The following is a 19,078-nucleotide window of genomic DNA, read 5'->3' as shown; positions in this document are numbered from 1 at the left end:
TTTATTGTTGGCATCATGAGTGAGTGAGTATGGTTTTATGCTGCTCTTAGCAATATTCCAGCAACATCATGGCAGGGGACAGCAGAAATGCGCTTCATATTGTACCCATGTGGGAATCGAACCCAGGTATTTGATGTGACAAGCGACCACTTTAACCACTAGGCTACCCCACCGCCCCTGTTGTTGTTGTCATCATGACCTGTATGGGATGAGGAACTTTCACCAACAAACTGTATTATCTGTGCTCAAGAATTGAAACAAATTGATCTGAAGTTTTTGTGAATTTCAAAAAGTCGAAGTTCTTAAAGTTTCAGAATAAAATCAATAGGAATGTTCTTACACATGCAAGACAGCCTCTGAGAAAGTTAGGTGTGAAGCGAAATTCAATACTGATGATATTGTTTTGTGCTTTGTGCGTAATTGCAGTTCTTGGAATAGTCTGCCATTGCAGAAAACTTCTAATCAGTCCAACCTAAAAGAATACATCACAGGAACATCAATAAATTCACATGAAACATCTCCTTAACATCCAGCTGCTGAAAATCAAACTTGAGCTCTCACTGGGGACTATTTGGTGTATTTGTTAGACACCAACTGGAAATCCATGGCAATCTTGTGAATGATGAAGAGTGTGAGACTTGGAGCTGTAATATTTACAGCCCAAATCTCTGGTTCCAGTGTGGTTTGAGATGACAGCATTGTTGGACTTTTCAATTACTGCTCAGACACTTGACGTCAGAACCAGACATGGTTTCCATTAAGCTAGAGTCCACATACCGGCCCATCGGATCACCTGAATATTATGTCTCTGATTAAGTGTCCACACCAGCACCACATTGGTCCTTTGACTTTTCCCACCAAATTAACAATCCTCCTTTTTTCAATAGGTCAGCGACCATGAATATTAGATGTGTTCAGAGATACCATGTTTGGATAATTAAACCTTCTAGAGCAATCTACCTGTAAACAAGTGCAATAAATAATACAAGTTTGGATCTAGTGTATTTTTAGAAGTCTTAAATGTGTTTTTTTAATCTGTTTTCTGCCATTTTTTCCATAAATGAAAACACAGTACACAAACAAAATCCTTATTTACAACACTAAACAGAACTGCTAAAATCACATCTCGAATTAAAGTAAGAGACTCCATGAAGCTTGTGAGGCTTGAATTTATGTAAGTTAAAGGAAAACTATAGAATCCTGATTTCTGGGAAACAAGGGTAATTAATTATGAATAGTGTAGAATCAATCTACAACTCTGTCCGAGATTGTTGCTGGGCTAATGGACTGAGGCCAATCATGAGACTTCTAATTGAATCTCCAGCAACAGCTACTCTGAAACCGCCGATCTCGATGGGGATTTCTAGGTTATAGAAGGTCAAACCAGACAAATGTTAAAGTGTCCTCTATGAAAACAAAGGTGTTTTTGACGAAAACATAGACACCGAATGTCAACATTTGTTGTGTTCTGGTCAGCCCAAATTGTTCGCAGGGCAAATCAACAAACGTGATCTCAGAACAGTTACTGAGCAACAACTTGCCACTTCTATTTTATATTACAGACAAAAATCTAAAGGGCTTCTTTGTAAATGGCTTTTGATAAAAACAATCCTTAAACCAAACATGGGATGGGCAACTACACCAAGGATTCTTTCACAAATACATTTTTATCTTTCATTTCCAACTTATTTGACTGATAATAAAAATGATAAATATAATGAAACAAATTCCTTCTTTATCTAAAAAGGAAGAAACTAGCTCAAGACAGTTTTGTATCTAAAACAAATATTTTGAAATTCTTGACAATACTGTATTGACTCACACAAAAACACAATTACCGGTATCTGACAACTTGTTTCCTACAGATGTATGACTAACTCAAGAAACATGTGCTCTCTTACTTCTGACATATATTTAGTTCTGCTCATAGCAGGTGAGTCCCCTCCCAGATGTCAAGGCAATGTCTCCTAACAACCACAAACGTCACACAGAAACTGAGCAGGAAGAATGATTAACCCCTCAAGGGGGAATTTCTACCTAATACCTAATACCTAAATATACTACTGGCACTAATCATATGAATGAAGACTTTGAAGCATACATTTACATTACTACAGCATAGCATCTGGACATTGTATATATGTCAGTGTAACTTCACATCATGTTAGAACGGTGGTAGTGATGCCATGTGCACAGAGAAGTCACAGTATGTGCGGCTACTGCGGATCTCACACTCAGTAAAGCCTTAAAGAATGTTTGGACAATAGGGGTGAAACGGTATACTGCGGTATTAGCAGAACCATGGTAATTTGCCTTCGATTTGGTATACAGTAATGCAAGAAAAAAAATCAGTATTTTCGGTTTTTGTACAATCATTTTATTTACCTATTTAAACCTTTTCTAAAATGTCTAGAAATATAAACATTTTGTCAAAATCTATGTGTTTCTTTTTTTTTCCTGCATTATGATCATATCTCATATACCGAATCGAAGCGGACCGAACCAAAGACCTTGTACCGCAATACATACTATACTGTGGTAAGATAGTACCATTTCACCCCTATTGGACAAATAAAAAAATGTAGTTTCCTGACTGTGGGTGAGGTCGCAATGATATCTTGGCAGACCCCCCATAACTGACACCTAGACAGGTCATTAATCGCTCCTCACAACAGATGATAATCTACTCCAGTTATGGAGACAGATTTCTTGTACTGTAACAAGGTCAAGTTCAACATCTACCAACGATACTTTCATTGGCAGAAATTCTGGACAGTCAGATGACAATGTCAGGCCACATTGTGCCCAGGCTGTCTCTGATTATCACTGACCAGAGGGCATGCCCACACTGGACTAGCTCCTACTCCCCCTGACATGTAACCAAAACAACATCTGCTGGATGTTCTCGCAGAGAGTGTACACCACTCACATAGACTCATAGTCCCTGAATATATATAATTTTGATAGGAACAAATAAACCCATTCAAATTGAAAAGGAGCCCCAGTGAGTTAGGAGATTCCTGAACTTTGGGAAATCTAGACTTTCTTCATTAAGGGCTTCAGCATTGTAGGGAGGGCTAGGCAGTAAGGGAAATAATGTGGTTCAGGGACTGTGAGACAGACTACAGCAGCCACCAATGTCGCCAAGCTTGAGATACTTTGCAGGTGGATAGGCATGTCATAGCAAGTTAATCATCAGTCAGCCATCAAGGCATCTTGCAGGTAGGACTCTACATAAGTACACAAAAGATGCTGATCTTCCCAAAACAAATTTTACAGACATTTAACATACTTTACACCTTCCCTCTTATTTCATCAGGGTAGAATAGGTCTTCAGCAACCCATACTTGCCACAAAAGGCGACTATGCTTGTCGTAAGAGGCGACTAACATGATCGGGTGGTCAGGCTCGCTGACTTGGTTGACACATGTCATCGGTTCCCAATTACGCAGATTGATGCTCATGCTGTTGATCACTGGATTGTCTGGTCCAGAATCGATTATCTACAGACTGCCACCATATAGCTGGAATATTGCCGAATGCCGCTTCAAACTTAACTCACTCACTCACTCTTATTTCATCAGTAACATGTTTATTGTCAGTAGAATACTAGGGTATGGTTCACAGACTCCAACTGTTTACTGTTATTCCATTTTGACATATAGTTATGTATTCCAGTTGATTGGAAAAAATGTTTTCCTGCAGGTTGGAAGTCACAGGTCAGTGCGACATCCTCTCACTTTCCCCAGGAATTGTTCAGTACATCACAATGGTTTCATAGGATTGTCCGTGACCTGTGGATTAACAATGGCTGGGATGTGTGATAACAGGGTTCTGGGTGATATATCATTCGATATAGCATGCGTTGCACTGGAGGAACTGTAGCAGATAATACTGGGTTCTACATTTTTAAATTGTTCGCTTCTTTCTTGTAACTTCATGGCTGTAGATGCTGTGGTCTTATTTGGGTACAAGCATTACATACTAATGGAGCTCCTTCACAGCAGCAACACAGGTGATGTTCAATTATAGGTAATGATTATCTAAAGTCTTACATAATTACTGAATCATGGGTTTATGGTGCAAGATAAATAACAGCTAATCTGAAGCGGATACTTTAATGAAGCTGTTTGTTTCTCAGTGCTGAATACCAGCATAAACAACTGCTACCTGGTACCTCTGTCTGGTGTCAGCTGGCATCTTCTCTCTGATAACACATGGCACCTCTGGTACATGTTCCCTGCAGGACTAGATCCCAAGAGCCATGTTACACTGTGTCCCATGTAGCTGTAGCATCGGTATGAATATCACAGTTATAGCAAGTTATAACTGACTCTCTGTCCCCCATATCACACAGCTGGGTCCAATGTGAGGGTTTCACTGATTCTCTGTCCCCATATCACACAGCTGGATCCAGTGTGAGGGTTTCACTGATTCTCTGTCCCCCATATCACAAAGCTGGGTCCAGTGTGAGGGTTTCACTGATTCTCTGTCTCCCATATCACACAGCTGGGTCCGGTGTGAGGGTTTTACTGATTCTCTGTTCCCCATATCACACAGCTGGTTCCAATGTGAGGGTTTCACTGATGCTCTGTCTCCCATATCACACAGCTGGGTCCAGTGTGAGGGTTTCGCTGATTCTCTGTCCCCCATATCACAAAGCTGGGTCCAGTGTGAGGGTTTCACTGATTCTCTGTCTCCCATATCACAAAGCTGGGTCCAGTGTGAGGGTTTCACTGATTCTCAATCCCCATATCACACAGCTGGGTCCAATGTGAGGGTTTCAATGATTCTCTGTCCCCCATATCACATAGCTGGATCCAGTGTCAGGGTTTCACTGATTCTCTGTCCCCATATCACACAGCTGGATCCAGTGTGAGGGTTTCACTGATTCTCTGTCCCCATATCACACAGCTGGGTACAGTGTGAGGGTTTCAATGATTCCCTGTCCCCATATCACACATCTAGGTCCAGTGTGAGGGTTTCACTGATTCTCTGTCCCCATATCACACAGCTGGGTCCAATGTGAGGGTTTCACTGATTCTCTGTCCCCCATATCACACAGCTGGGTCCAGTGTGAGGGTTTCACGGACTCTTTGTCCCCATATCACACAGCTGGTTCCAGTGTGAGGGTTTCACTGATTCTCTGTCCCCATATCACACAGCTGGGTCCAGTGTGAGGGTTTCACTGATGCTCTGTCCCCCATATCACAAAGCTGGGTACAGTGTGAGGGTTTCACTGATTCTCTGTCCCCCATATCACACAGCTGGGTCCAGTGTGAGGGTTTCACTGATTCTCTGTCCCCCATATCACAAAGCTGGGTCCAGTGTGAGGGTTTCACTGATGCTCTGTTCCCCATATCACACAGCTGGTTCCAATGTGAGGGTTTCACTGATGCTCTGTCTCCCATATCACACAGCTGGGTCCAGTGTGAGGGTTTCACTGATTCTCTGTCCCCATATCCACAAAGCTGATATCCACATAGCTGGATCCAGTGTCAGGGGTTTCACTGATTCTCTGTCCCCATATCACACAGCTGGATCCAGTGTGAGGGTTTCCAACTGATTCTCTGTCCCCATATCACACAGCTGGGTACAGTGTGAGGGTTTCAATGATTCCCTGTCCCCATATCACACATCTAGGTCCAGTGTGAGGGTTTCACTGATTCTCTGTCCCCATATCACACAGCTGGGTCCAATGTGAGGGTTTCACACTGATTCTGTCCCCCATATCACACAGCTGGGTCCAGTGTGAGGGGTTTCAATGATCTCTTTGTCCCCCATATCACACAGCTGGTTCCAGTGTGAGGGTTTCACTGATTCTCTGTCCCCATATCACACAGCTGGGTCCAGTGTGAGGGTTTCACTGATGCTCTGTCCCCATATCACAAAGCTGGGTACAGTGTGAGGGTTTCACTGATTCTCTGTCCCCCATATCACACAGCTGGGTCCAGTGTGAGGGTTTCACTGATTCTCTGTCCCCCATATCACAAAGCTGGGTCCAGTGTGAGGACACAGCTGGGTCCAGTGTGAGGGTTTCACTGATTCTCTGTCCCCTATATCACACAGCTGGGTACAGTGTGAGGGTTTCACTGATTCTCTGTCCCCCATATCACAAAGCTGGGTCCAGTGTGAGGGTTTCACTGATTCTCTGCCCCAACATCACTCAGCTGGGTCCAGTGTGAGGGTTTCACTGACTCTCTGACACATGTCACACAGATAGATCCAAAGTGAGGATTTCAATGATTCTCTGTCCCCTATATCACACAGCTAGGTCCAGTGTGAGGGTTTCACTGACTCTCTGACCCATGTCACACAGCTGGGTCCAGTGTGAGGGTTTCACTGACTCTCTGATCCATGTCACACAGCTAGATCCAATGTGAGGGTTTCAATGATTCTCTGTCCCCATATCACACAGCTAGATCCAATGTGAGGGTTTCACTGACTCTCTGATCCATGTCACACAGCTAGATCCAATGTGAGGGTTTCAATGATTCTATGTCCCCATATCACACACCTAGGTCCAGTGTGAGGGTTTCACTGACTCTCTGTCCCCATATCACACAGCTAGATCCAATGTGAGGGTTTCAATGATTCTCTGTCCCCCTTATCACACAGCTAGATCCAATGTGAGGGTTTCACTGACTCTCTGACCCATATCACACAGCTAGATCCAATGTGAGGGTTTCAATGATTCTCTGTCCCCCTTATCACACAGCTAGATCCAATGTAAGGGTTTCAATGTGTCTCTGTCCCCCTTATCACACAGCTGGGTCCAGTGTGAGGGTTTCACGGACTCTTTGTCCCCATATCACACAGCTCGATCCAATGTGAGGGTTTCAATGATTCTCTGTCCCCATATCACACAGCTGGGTCCAGTGTGAGGGTTTCACTGACTGTCTATTCCCCATATCACACACCTAGGTCCAGTGTGAGGGTTTCAATGTCTCTCTATCCCCATGTCACACAGCTGGGTCCAGTGTGAGGGTTTCACTGATTCTCTGTCCCCCTTTTCACACAGCTGGGTCCAGTGTGAGGGTTTCACGGACTCTCTGTCACCATATCACACACCTAGGTCCAGTGTGAGGGTTTCACTGACTCTCTGACCCAACTTTGTGTCTCTGGTAACAACTGGCACCTTCCCTCTGGTAACAACAGGCACCTTCTCTGACACTCTGTCCCCATATCACACAGCTAGGACCAGTGTTCCACACTTGCTTTGTACTATAACTGACTTTTAATTACAATGAGTCATGCACATTAAACTACTTCCATGACATATATTTATCAAAGATAGGTTTTCAGTAGTTCAGTTGAGATAAATGAAGTATTGCAGGGAGACTCATGATCTGTTGTCTTATTTTGTTCTTGATACCTCAAATACCTAATGTCATATGACTGTCAGTTTGTTTTGGTATTCAGTTTTCACTATTTTGAGTATTGTTTGGGTCAATCTGAGTATTGCTGCAAACATGATAATCTGCTTATGGATGGTGTCAGGTGTTTTTGATAATTGTTGAGATATTGCAGGTGTACAACTGTTATCACTACAGAGCCTGACAAACTAATCCATTAATCCAGGAGTTCCTACCTAATCCATCCATGGGAAAGGTCCTAGATTTGTGCTGAATGTACGAGACGGCTGACACTAATACCTTGGTTACACTGGACAGTATGCATGAAGAAATGATTGGACGTTTAGTTGCAAGAGGGTTACAGTGAAATATCCTCACTGAAGCCCGCTAAGAACCTCAGTTAGGTTTGGTCTCTTATCAACATTAAACACACACCATTCTGTAAGTGTAAAGTGGAGAGATGATATCAATCATGACCTTCGCCAGAACTGGACATGTTGGCAGCTGATGCCAAGGATTCTTAGGCTAACTAACATAGTGAACTCTCACCCCATACGAAGATGAAACCCCTTTAAATAGTTTAGTTCATATAATGCTTTTTCTACCCACTTCTTTAAAAATTCACATTATATTCATTCTAAGATCTGTGTACCATCTAGTGTTGGGAATTGGTTAAAATCTTACAATTGATGAATGGTTCATCACAAACGATCGATCATCGAAAATGATTGGTAAGCATCATTTATCAAATCTTCCTGTTATAGGCTAAAGTTTGTTTTGGGTTTTTTCATATTGCACAAAATGCATTTGCAAATTTCACATCTTTAAAGGATTACTAGAAATATAAATTGAATATAAATTCAATCTTCACTTGGAACAAGCTTGTAGTGCATATGAAATGTAAATTTAATGGCACAGACAAAACCAACCTTGTGAAAAATATTGTTAATGAAAACATGTGTTCCCAAATTGTTTGTGTTCGATTATGAGAAAACATGATCAATTGCTTGGTCATGTAATCACTGCGACCAATCTTCGATTATTTCAATTAATCGGACCACCACTTAAGTACCATCTGTTGCATTCCACCACCATCAGCAATACTCCAGTTGTATGACAGCAGTCTGTAAACAATCAAGTCTGGACCAGACAAACCAGTGGTTGACAGCATGAGCACTGATCTACACAACTGGGATACGATGACATGCATCAACCAAGTCAATGAGTAGACTACCCTATCCGCTGTGTAGACTAGTGCTGGGAATTGGTCAAAATCTCATAATTGATGACTGGTTCATTACAACCGATCAATCATCGAAAATAATTGGTTAGCGTCATTTATGAAATTTTCCAGATTATTTTTGTTAATGGACACAAAAAAATAACGAAAAATCCATGTAGTTCTTTGGTGTTTTTGCAAATTGCACAAAAGTTTCACATCTATAAAGGATGACTAGTAGGAACATTAATTTCTTGGAGCCTTAAAGATAAATTCAATCATGACTTGGAACGAGCTTGTAGTGGTCATGAAATGTAACAGACAAAACCAACCTTGTGAAAAATATTGTTAATGCAAACAAGTGTTCCAGAATTGTTTGTGTTCGATTATAAGAAAACATGATCGATTGCTTGGTCATTTAGTCACTGCGACCAATCTTCGATTATTTCAATTAATCGGACCACCACTAGTGTAGACTATGGCCTGAAATGCTAAACTACATCTAAAGTGAGTGAGTGAGTGAGTAAGTGAGTATCACAGATATAGATATGAATAATACTAGTCAAACCTAAACAGAATAAGCACTGCATTTAGAAGACTGCATTGAAAGAGGACGTTTATTGTCTAGTGCTTGAAAGAAATATATCCCTTGTTTTGAAAATTTTGCAAGTTTGAAAAGGCAATCATTTTAAACCTAATGTTTAAATGTTTCCAATGATATGCTGGAATAAACATGGCCAATAAACAGATAAAGTTGTGTTTACCACATTGTGTATTAGACTGAAGTTTAGTTTCCATTAATGTTCTGTTAATTTCATCTGTCCTCAACAATATTGATTTGCAATGAATTAGCTGACATAACAACTTTAACAAAGCTTGTTAATCAATTATAAATCCCACATTTCCATGGCAACATATTACCAATTCTAGCCCTATTGACTGCTCAATCTAAAGTCCAGCCAAGATGGCACAAACATTTCCGAAAGAAGTCCACCACATCAAGCACTGGTTCATTACATCATAGCCCCTGATGAAAGCCTTTCCTTCTAGCCCCTGTCATCATGATAGTAGAAGATTAATATTACATGTGAGGTTCGGACAAAATCTGACATCATGCACAAAACTTCCTAATTAGTGATGTTTGATGGGGAAAGGAAGAAAGTGTTTATGATTATCCAGGATGCTGCCTGTGAGAGCATGACAAGAATAAACAGGAGAGAGGAAAACGTTTACAAATTTGCATGATCGTGTTTATGATGGCTTATTCCAGCCTGGTGCCAGTTTCATCAACATTCACCATTATATTTCCATGTTGTGTGAATAATTTTAAAAGTTTGAAGTAATACTTTTAAAGGCAGCCATTATCTTTATCATAAAATACCCATAACTTGCTACATAAACAAATCTGACAAGACTTTCAATGTTTCATTGCTGACCCTTGATCTGAAGGAAACGGAAAATGCAGGTTTTATACCTTAATTCCAAAATTTTATATCATTATATGTCTCCACTGCTTCAATACTTTCATAGCTGTGAAACATGGCTTTTTTCTGCTTAGTAATATCACACCACACTCAAGCTGGTCCTATGATGTGTTTTAGATAAAAGATATTGTAACTGAAGTGCTAATGAAACTCCCAATACATGTTTTATAAACACAATGGCATATTACTAGTTGTCAGTATTCCCTGACAATATCTAATGTATCCTATTTTGCAATATCCTATCCCAAATTGTAACAGAGGTTAAACATGAAATTTGCATTTTCGCTAGATGACTCTATTACAGATACAAAATGCTGTCATTATCTAGAATACTCAACTACAAAACAACCACTTCAGTCTACATGAAAGAAGAAAAGTTTTCTTTAAATACACTAACTTTGGATAACAGTCACCTTCTACATACATAAACGTGTTTAACTTTCCAGCACAAAATCAATAATTTTTTCTTCACACTGGAGAGTTCCATGCAAAATATAAACAGAACCAAGGAAACAAAATATGCATACACAGAAATACATCCATATGTCACAGAAATATAATTGAGGTACATATGTTGACTATATCTTATGTAACATATTGCAAATGTTTCATCTCACAAAGTCAGTTGTAAATCCATAGTGCCCAAGGCAACACCCACATGTCTTCTGCCAGAGCTCTTGAGACCAAGAGCCAACTGCTGCCATGGGAAGACACTCATTGTTATCAGCAAAATAACGTACATAAAACACTGCAAGAATCACAATAATCACACAACAAAAGAGGACAAAATGGGGATACCAACCACTCATGATTATTTTCATCCTAAATGTGCTGATGTGAAAATACCCCTAGTACCATCCTAGCACCGGGCTGCTACCTCCATGACACATGCCCGGAATGTGACGTCCTTACACTGTAACTGTTATCCCTATTGATTGAGCATGTGCGTGCAAGTGAGAGCCTTACCCCACAAGCACATAGCTGCAGACGCTGAACCCGGACGACGAGATGTGCCACCGCCGCACGTGCAAAACAGTACGCACGACATCGTCCTCTCACACACACACGGCAGAGTGGGTCTTTGTCACATCAAGGTGAAGGTCGTTCGATGACTAAGCTCCAAAATTCACATAAAATATGCCATGGAAGGATAGAAAAAACATAAACATGTGCTTAGCTTAATTCAAGAATCGGTCATTTTATCAATGATAGATTTCAGCAATAATAGTGAATATTATGGCAGCTGGTGGGGATTTGAAATCATTGATTTCTTAGTTGCTTGGAGCCTCAGCAGAATTATTGATCCAAGCATCCAGTCAGTGGGTGGTTTCCATAGCGATAATGATGCCTAGCCGCAGCAGCATAATCTATTCCAACTTGAGACAGGCTGTTTCATTATAGTCTGTTCCAGCATCTCATTCAAAAGGTCACACCGGTTCATTATCAGGGTCACTGGATCAAAGGAAAAGGTCAAATTTCCTTCAGAGTTCTTGCATAAAATTCACTGTTACAAAGAGAATAAAGTGGTCCATTGTCCCAATCGCAGTTGTTACAATAAAACTTCAAGGGTATGTTCACACATGACAGGACATTAAATACCACGACATTGTAATACTAACACCATGTGAATCGATCATGTGGAACACATTTTTATAGTAATGTGGCATCATAAAACACAACAGCTTGATTTGTGCCCCAATCAAAGAAATACATTAATGTGGCCTTTAATTGTTAAATATGTATTCAGGTAAATCTAACTATCTTTATAAAATGATATTGAGTGGAGTGAAAAAGAAACCATTTTAATTATATTCATATTTAATTCAGGCTCTTAGGTGTGTTTCCTTCCTCATTGTTTATAATAAAAAGCACTTCATGAATAACATTAAAAACAAAGAAAACTGTGTTAATTTAAAGAACATTCCGGTCAGTCAGGATTAAATATTAATCCTGCTCAAAAGAGGATCACTTAATTCATTCACATGACATAGTTAATCTATTATGCCATGACAGATTAAATGTAGCACTATGAAAGAAATGGGTGTTCCTTAACATATTTTGAGCTGTATATTTGTCATTTATCTTTGCTGTATTTGAAGAGAAAGAGGAATCTTGATTCTCCAGTGTATCTTAGCTCCTCCACCTGGACACATTCATCACGTTGTATTGTAGCTTGTCTGGACATGTTGCAGCAGTCTAGGGCTGGCCAGACACATACATAATTAGAAAATTATCTATGATTTTTGATATGAACATTCTGTCATAAATAATATTGTACATAAACTATTCTAATGACATATTATTTAAATCTACGCAGACAATAGACAAAGTTATATCTTTAATCATGTTCAGGACAGAGTTTATTAGTATTTTAAGCCTACACATGTCACCAATCATCAGTGATGTGAAATATGTTGATTTCTTTCAGAATGATTGCCATGTTTGTTCAAAGTTACTTCTCAGATATTTATCAATAATTGATCAATATTCGGTCAACAAATTATCAATCTCTGTTGTCTATATTATCCTAGTGCAGGCATATTGAACTGCTCTTTCTTGACACAAACATGCAGTCATTTCATCAGAACGTTGTCACAACTACAGGCTCCTCTGTCCTTGTATTCAGGAAAGCACCTTTTCCAGCCCATATATAACTGTCTTACGATTCCATGAAACAACCCGAGGGCTTGCTCACATCACAACTTGGTTTTTAAAAGCACTTCTACAATAAAATCGTGTTCAGAAGGAGCATTTTGTTTACTTATTCCATACAGAATAGATAGTCTGTGTTAATTTTGAATGAGTAAGCAAGTGAGTTTTAGTTTCAGCAATATTCCAGCAAAATCACAGCTGGGGACACCAAAAATTGGCTCCACATATTATACCCATGCGGGGAATTGAACCCATGCTTTCAGCGTCATGAACGAACTACGAGGCTACCCCACCACCACACAACGTCAGAGAAATGGAGAAGGTAACACCACTTCTGAAAATGAGGGAATGATTGTGAATGGGCCATTATTTTTACCATAATATAATGGTGATATACTACACTGGATAATGGTGATATACTACACTGGATAATGGTGATATACTACACTGGATAATGGTGATATACTACACTGGATAATGGTGATATACTACACTGGATAATGGTGATATACTACACTGGATAATGGTGATATACTACACTGGATAATGGAGAATAAGAAAGAGGAAGAATTTTGTTTTGCCGAAGCATAACACTGTCAGTTCCACTCAGTAACTGCTGAGGTTTACCACATATATGAAACCTGCCACCATTCGCTGTCCAGGGATTGTAATCAGTCTGGCTTTCAAACTAAGGATTAGCATATCCTGGTAGCAAAGGGACACAACTCTGAACAGTGCCTCAGACAGCTGGGCCTCATATGTTGTATAACTATTGTGAAATATTTGGATATTTATTGTTACCAGATAATAATATCTCATCATCTGACGAAATAGCAATGTTAATATCTTTTTGCAAACTCTCTGTGTATATAGACTCACTGTTGTACATATTCCCCAAGACAATTCATTGCCCAAAAGCGATTTTGAGCAGTTTAACAGAACTGGAAATAAGCGCTATATAAATATATATTTATTATATTATTATTATTATTGTATCCAGATGTTTTAAGTTGGCAATGTCTGCACACCATCTTGAGCCAGAGCTGTTATTTCATTAAATGAATTTAGCAAAATATTCCTGACAAATTATCAGAAAGGCTAAATGGATGAAACTGGTTAACAGACTCTGTAACATGTTATAATGTAGCATTACATTTGGCTGTACTGATGAATTCTTTACCTGATAAACGTTTTCTGTCCACTACTGATCCAACTGAATGAAGCCATTAAGTAAATTCAAAGGAATTGCTAACAGTTTCTCTGATGTTATTCAGCAGTGAACCGAAAACAATGTCTCTGATCCCTGACCACACAAGTAATGATTAGTCAGTTTGAGACCAGCATACTTGCACGGAGATCAACAGTACACAGTGTAAAGAACACTATCACATGACTTATTCATGATGTAAGTGATTTCCCAGTCTCCGTGTTCATGTAAGTCACGTTGTGCCCGACATTTGATGAATCGTAAATACTGGTATCAATATGAGGCTGTCGGTGTAACATCTCGTGTAATTAATACACTTGCTGATGGACGTGTTATGCTGTAGAGTGTAAGGATTGATTGCACAACAGAAGGCTTAGGCCTGAGTTGAGTCACAGTCACAGCCTGTTTGCTTAAAGGAAAAGACAGAATTTTTATATTAATTAGTACAGGTTGAAAGTGGACTGTTTGGAAATATCCAAAACAAAATGGTTCCTCTCAAACATATATATGCTAAAATTAGAATTAATAGAAAGCTTTGAAACAGGAGTGAGTGAGCATGGTTTTACGCCGCTTTTAGCAATATCCCAGCAATATCACAGCGGGGGACTCCAGAAAATGGGCTTCACACATTGTACCCATGTGGGGAATCGAACACAGGTCTTCAGCGTAAGGAGCCAACCCTTTAACCACTAGGCTACCCCACAGCCCCGCTTTGAAACAGGATTAAACTGAAAATTCATATTGCTTTATCACAAGGTGACATGTTTGTAAAATTATGATGGAAATGAAATTATGCTGTTATTTAATAGCTGATACTCACTCTATCTGATGAGTTGTGAAGTTTATGAAACCAATAAAATAAGGCAGGCATTAGAAGAGTGTGTCTAGGAAATTGTTCTTCCTCATAATGTTCCCATGGTAACCACATTTGATATTCACATATATCCCATCAAGGATGTATATATGTCTTTGATCCCATCTTTATCATTGGTACACTTCACAATTTCAGTGTAGGTCAGTGCAGAATAGAACACATCGATCATTTTATACATTCATACTTCTGGAAAGAGATCTATGATTCCTGCAACAAAATACATATGATAACTGACTTCTTTGACATTAGCCACTGTTAAATGTCAGTGTGATTTTTGAACTCATCAACAATCACAGAAAAAAGTACATTAAACATGCACAGTTTGAAATTCTAGGGAAACTTGACTTCATGGAATAGGATTATTTTCTGAATATTCAGAACATGGCTAATCTAAACCCTATCATTTTGAAACAAATGATATATTTTTATTACCTTTGGATTTTCAGCTTACAAGTGCTTATGAAACACTATCACATGTATGGACAGCTAGAACACTACCACCACAACCACTTCCACCACGACAACCACTACCATCACTACAACCACTACCACCACTACAACCACTACCACCATGACAACCACTACCACCACTACAACCACCACCATCACTACAACCACTACCACCATGACAACCACTACAACCACTACCACCATGACAACCACTACCACCATGACAACCACTACAACCACCACCACCACTACAACCACTACCACCATGACAACCACTACAACCACTAACAACACTACAACCACTACCACCATGGTCAATCAGTGTTGACCCAACAGAAAACAGGCCAAGTGGATTATGAAGACTACCGGGACAATGTTTGTGTCAGACTTATCGGTGACAATTGTATCATATTACTCATTCCAGGGGCACTTCATTACACAGTATTGATTTCATGAACAACGTTACAATTTAATTACGGGCAATTTATCTGAATGACAATTTTACTGCTGATTAACAGAATAAACCACTACCCACAATACCATCTGCCTGCTGAACAGGTCTGCCATGTCTCCAGTTAAGCATCCCGCTAATATGTGTCTGCGAGAACAGATTACCAGTGACCATCACACGACTGACTCCACAGAACACTAGAGCTGTGACAATATATATCGATAATCGGGATACTTTGTCTGACAAGAATATATCAATACTTTTTTTATATTGTGATATGTATAGATATATTGTAGCCATATCATGACAGAACACTATATACCTCAGTCAGGTATATTGTAGCCATATCATGACAGAACACTATATACCCCAGTCAGATATATTGTAGCCATATCATGTCAGAACACTATATACCCCAGTCAGATATATTGTAGCCATATCATGACAGAACACTATATACCCCAGTCAGCTATATTGTAGCCATATCATGACAGAACACTATATACCCCAGTCAGCTATATTATACCCCAGTAGCCATATCATGACAGAACACTATATACCCCAGTCAGATATATTGTAGCCATATCATGACAGAACACTATATACCCCAGTCAGATATATTGTAGCCATATCATGACAGAACACTATAGCCATATCATGACAGAACACTATATACCTCAGTCAGCTATATTGTAGCCATATCATGACAGAACACTATATACCCCAGTCAGATATATTGTAGCCATATCATGACAGAACACTATATACCCCAGTCAGCTATATTCTAGCCATATCATGACAGAACACTATATACCCCAGTCAAATATATTGTAGCCATATCATGACAGAACACTATATACCCCAGTCAGCTATATTGTAACCATATCATGACAGTACACTATATACCCCAGTCAGCTATATTGTAGCCATATCATGACAGTACACTATAGACCCCAGTCAGATATATTGTAGCCATATCATGACAGAACACTATATACCCCAGTCAGCTATATTGTAGCCATATCATGACAGTACACTATATACCCCAGTCAGCTATATTGTAGCCATATCATGACAGAACACTATATACCCCAGTCAGCTATATTGTAGCCATATCATGACAGTACACTATATACCCCAGTCAGCTATATTGTAGCCATATCATGACAGAACACTATACACCCCAGTCAGCTATATTGTAGCCATATCATGACAGAACACTATATACCCAAGTCAGATATATTGTAGCCATATCATGACAGAACACTATATACCCCAGTCAGCTATATTGTAGCCATATCATGACAGAACACTATATACCCCAGTCAGCTATATTGTAGCCATATCATGACAGAACACTATCTACCCCAGTCAGCTATATTGTAGCCATATCATGACAGAACACTATATACCCCAGTCAGTTATATTGTAGCCATATCATGACAGTACACTATATACCCCAGGCAGCTATATTGTAGCCATATCATGACAGAACACTATACACCCCAGTCAGCTATATTGTAACCATATCATGACAGAACACTATATACCCCAGTCAGCTATATTGTAGCCATATCATAACAGAACACTATATACCCCAGTCAGCTATATTGTAGCCATATCATGACAGAACACTATATACCCCAGTCAGCTATATTGTAGCCATATCATGACAGAACACTATATACCCCAGTCAGCTATATTGTAGCCATATCATGACAGAACACTATATACCCCAGTCAGCTAGTCATGCAGAACACTATATACCCCAGTCAGCTATATTGTAGCCATATCATGACAGTACACTATATACCCCAGTCAGCTTATATTGTAGCCATATCATGACAGAACACTATATACCCCAGTCACCTATATTGTAGCCATATCATGACAGAACACTATATACCCCAGTCACCTATATTGTAGCCATATCATGAAGACAAGTACATTTAGAATCCAGGCAACCAATGACTGAAGCGTAAGCAACAATCATGGGCAAAGTGGTGCAACGACTGACAATTCAACAGACGAACAAGGCTGAGGGCTGTTCTACTCTGGAATGCATTAGTGAGTGAGTTGGGTTTTACGCCGCTTTTAGCTATATTCAGCAATATCATGGTTGGGATACACCAGAAATGGGCTTCACACATTGTACCCATGTGGGGAATCGAACCCAGTCTTCGGCGTGACCAGCGAACACTTTAACCACTAGGCTTCCCCACCGCCTCCTGGAGTGCATGAATGTACACCACTTCAGCTACATTCTATCAATGAGTCTACACAGGAATTTGTAAAAAGAAAGGACACTACGGGGTTTTTAAATCATTGATACTTGGCATTTTCAACTAACATTCTGTTCTATATCCTAATGATATAGGCCATAAATCATCACAATTGTATAAATGTTTACTCAGCTGGTATACCTAAGGCTAGGAATTGGTCCTGCATTATAGCAAAGTTTTAAATTTCAAAAACGCCACCTCCCTTTAAAACTTTAAAAGTGCCCTGAGTGCCTAACATGTGGAATATGGTAATTATTCCAGTGTGATCAATATGTTAGTCTGAAACACTGTGGGGTTTACATCGATGGCTATTTTGGCTTCTGTTTATTCTCTGGACGGTGCTGTATCAGCCCACCTTAAACATCATGGTATTTTGTCTGGAATTCTTTCATTGAAATGTTGGTAACCTTGAATGACATCATCCAAGACCTGTACGTTAGCAATGCCGTATTTTTTACATAATCACAGACAGTGCCTCAACATATTGATTTTAGCAAACAATTTAAAAAATACCCTTTTTAAGTTTACAGCAAAAAATATGGAATACAATATTGGATATTTCTAATCAGTGGAGTGAGATGTCTTGAACAGCACCTTAAAGTCATATTCCTTCAAAACACATGCTGAATAATAGTTTTACATAACCTGGTGTTCACTGTTTTTTCAGTAAAATCAAGACATGAAACCTTTTTCTTCAGTGGTATGATGACATATTGGACACCAGTCAACTAAACCTTCAACGACCAGTACTTTCGGTTATGTCATGTGCTCTTTAGGGAGATTGAAGGTTTGAATATCTAGTCTATTATATCTCGCATGAAGTTTGAATATCTAGTCTGTTATATCTCGCATGAAGTTTGAATATCTAGTCTATTATATCTCGCATGAAGTTTGATTATGTAGTCTATTATATCTCGCATGAAGTTTGAATATGTAGTCTATTATATCTCGCATGAAGTTTGAATATCTAGTCTATTATATCTCGCATGAAGTTTGAATATCTAGTCTATTATATCTCGCATGAAGTTTGAATATCTAGTCTATTATATCTCGCATGAAGTTTGAATATCTAGTCTATTATATCTTGCATGAAGTTTGATTATC

General features: G+C 39.4%; 1 protein-coding gene across 5 annotated transcripts in view; it reads right to left on the bottom strand.

Moving 5' to 3' along the window:
- The window catches only part of LOC124271166 (FYVE, RhoGEF and PH domain-containing protein 1-like), a 126,985-nt gene that overhangs the window by 56,965 nt on the left and 50,942 nt on the right, over positions 1-19,078 (bottom strand). Inside the window, exon 1 of one of the 5 annotated variants that reach the window (XM_046706246.1) lies at positions 11,025-11,121. The exons of 3 other annotated variants lie outside the window; for them this stretch is intronic. In XM_046706246.1, the coding sequence (XP_046562202.1) occupies positions 11,025-11,106 (82 nt within the window). In that variant the 5' untranslated portion in view covers positions 11,107-11,121. Of the gene's footprint in view, positions 1-10,860; positions 10,975-11,024; positions 11,122-19,078 lie in introns of those variants that run through there. One more of the 5 variants, XM_046706248.1, reaches the window with a different exon arrangement.

Source organism: Haliotis rubra, unplaced genomic scaffold (genome assembly GCF_003918875.1).
Source record: "Haliotis rubra isolate DU_JTF1 unplaced genomic scaffold, ASM391887v1 Scf158, whole genome shotgun sequence".
Lineage (NCBI taxonomy): Eukaryota > Metazoa > Mollusca > Gastropoda > Lepetellida > Haliotidae > Haliotis > Haliotis rubra.
Note: the sequence above shows the minus strand (reverse complement) of the source record. Positions and strands in the feature narration are given on the sequence as shown.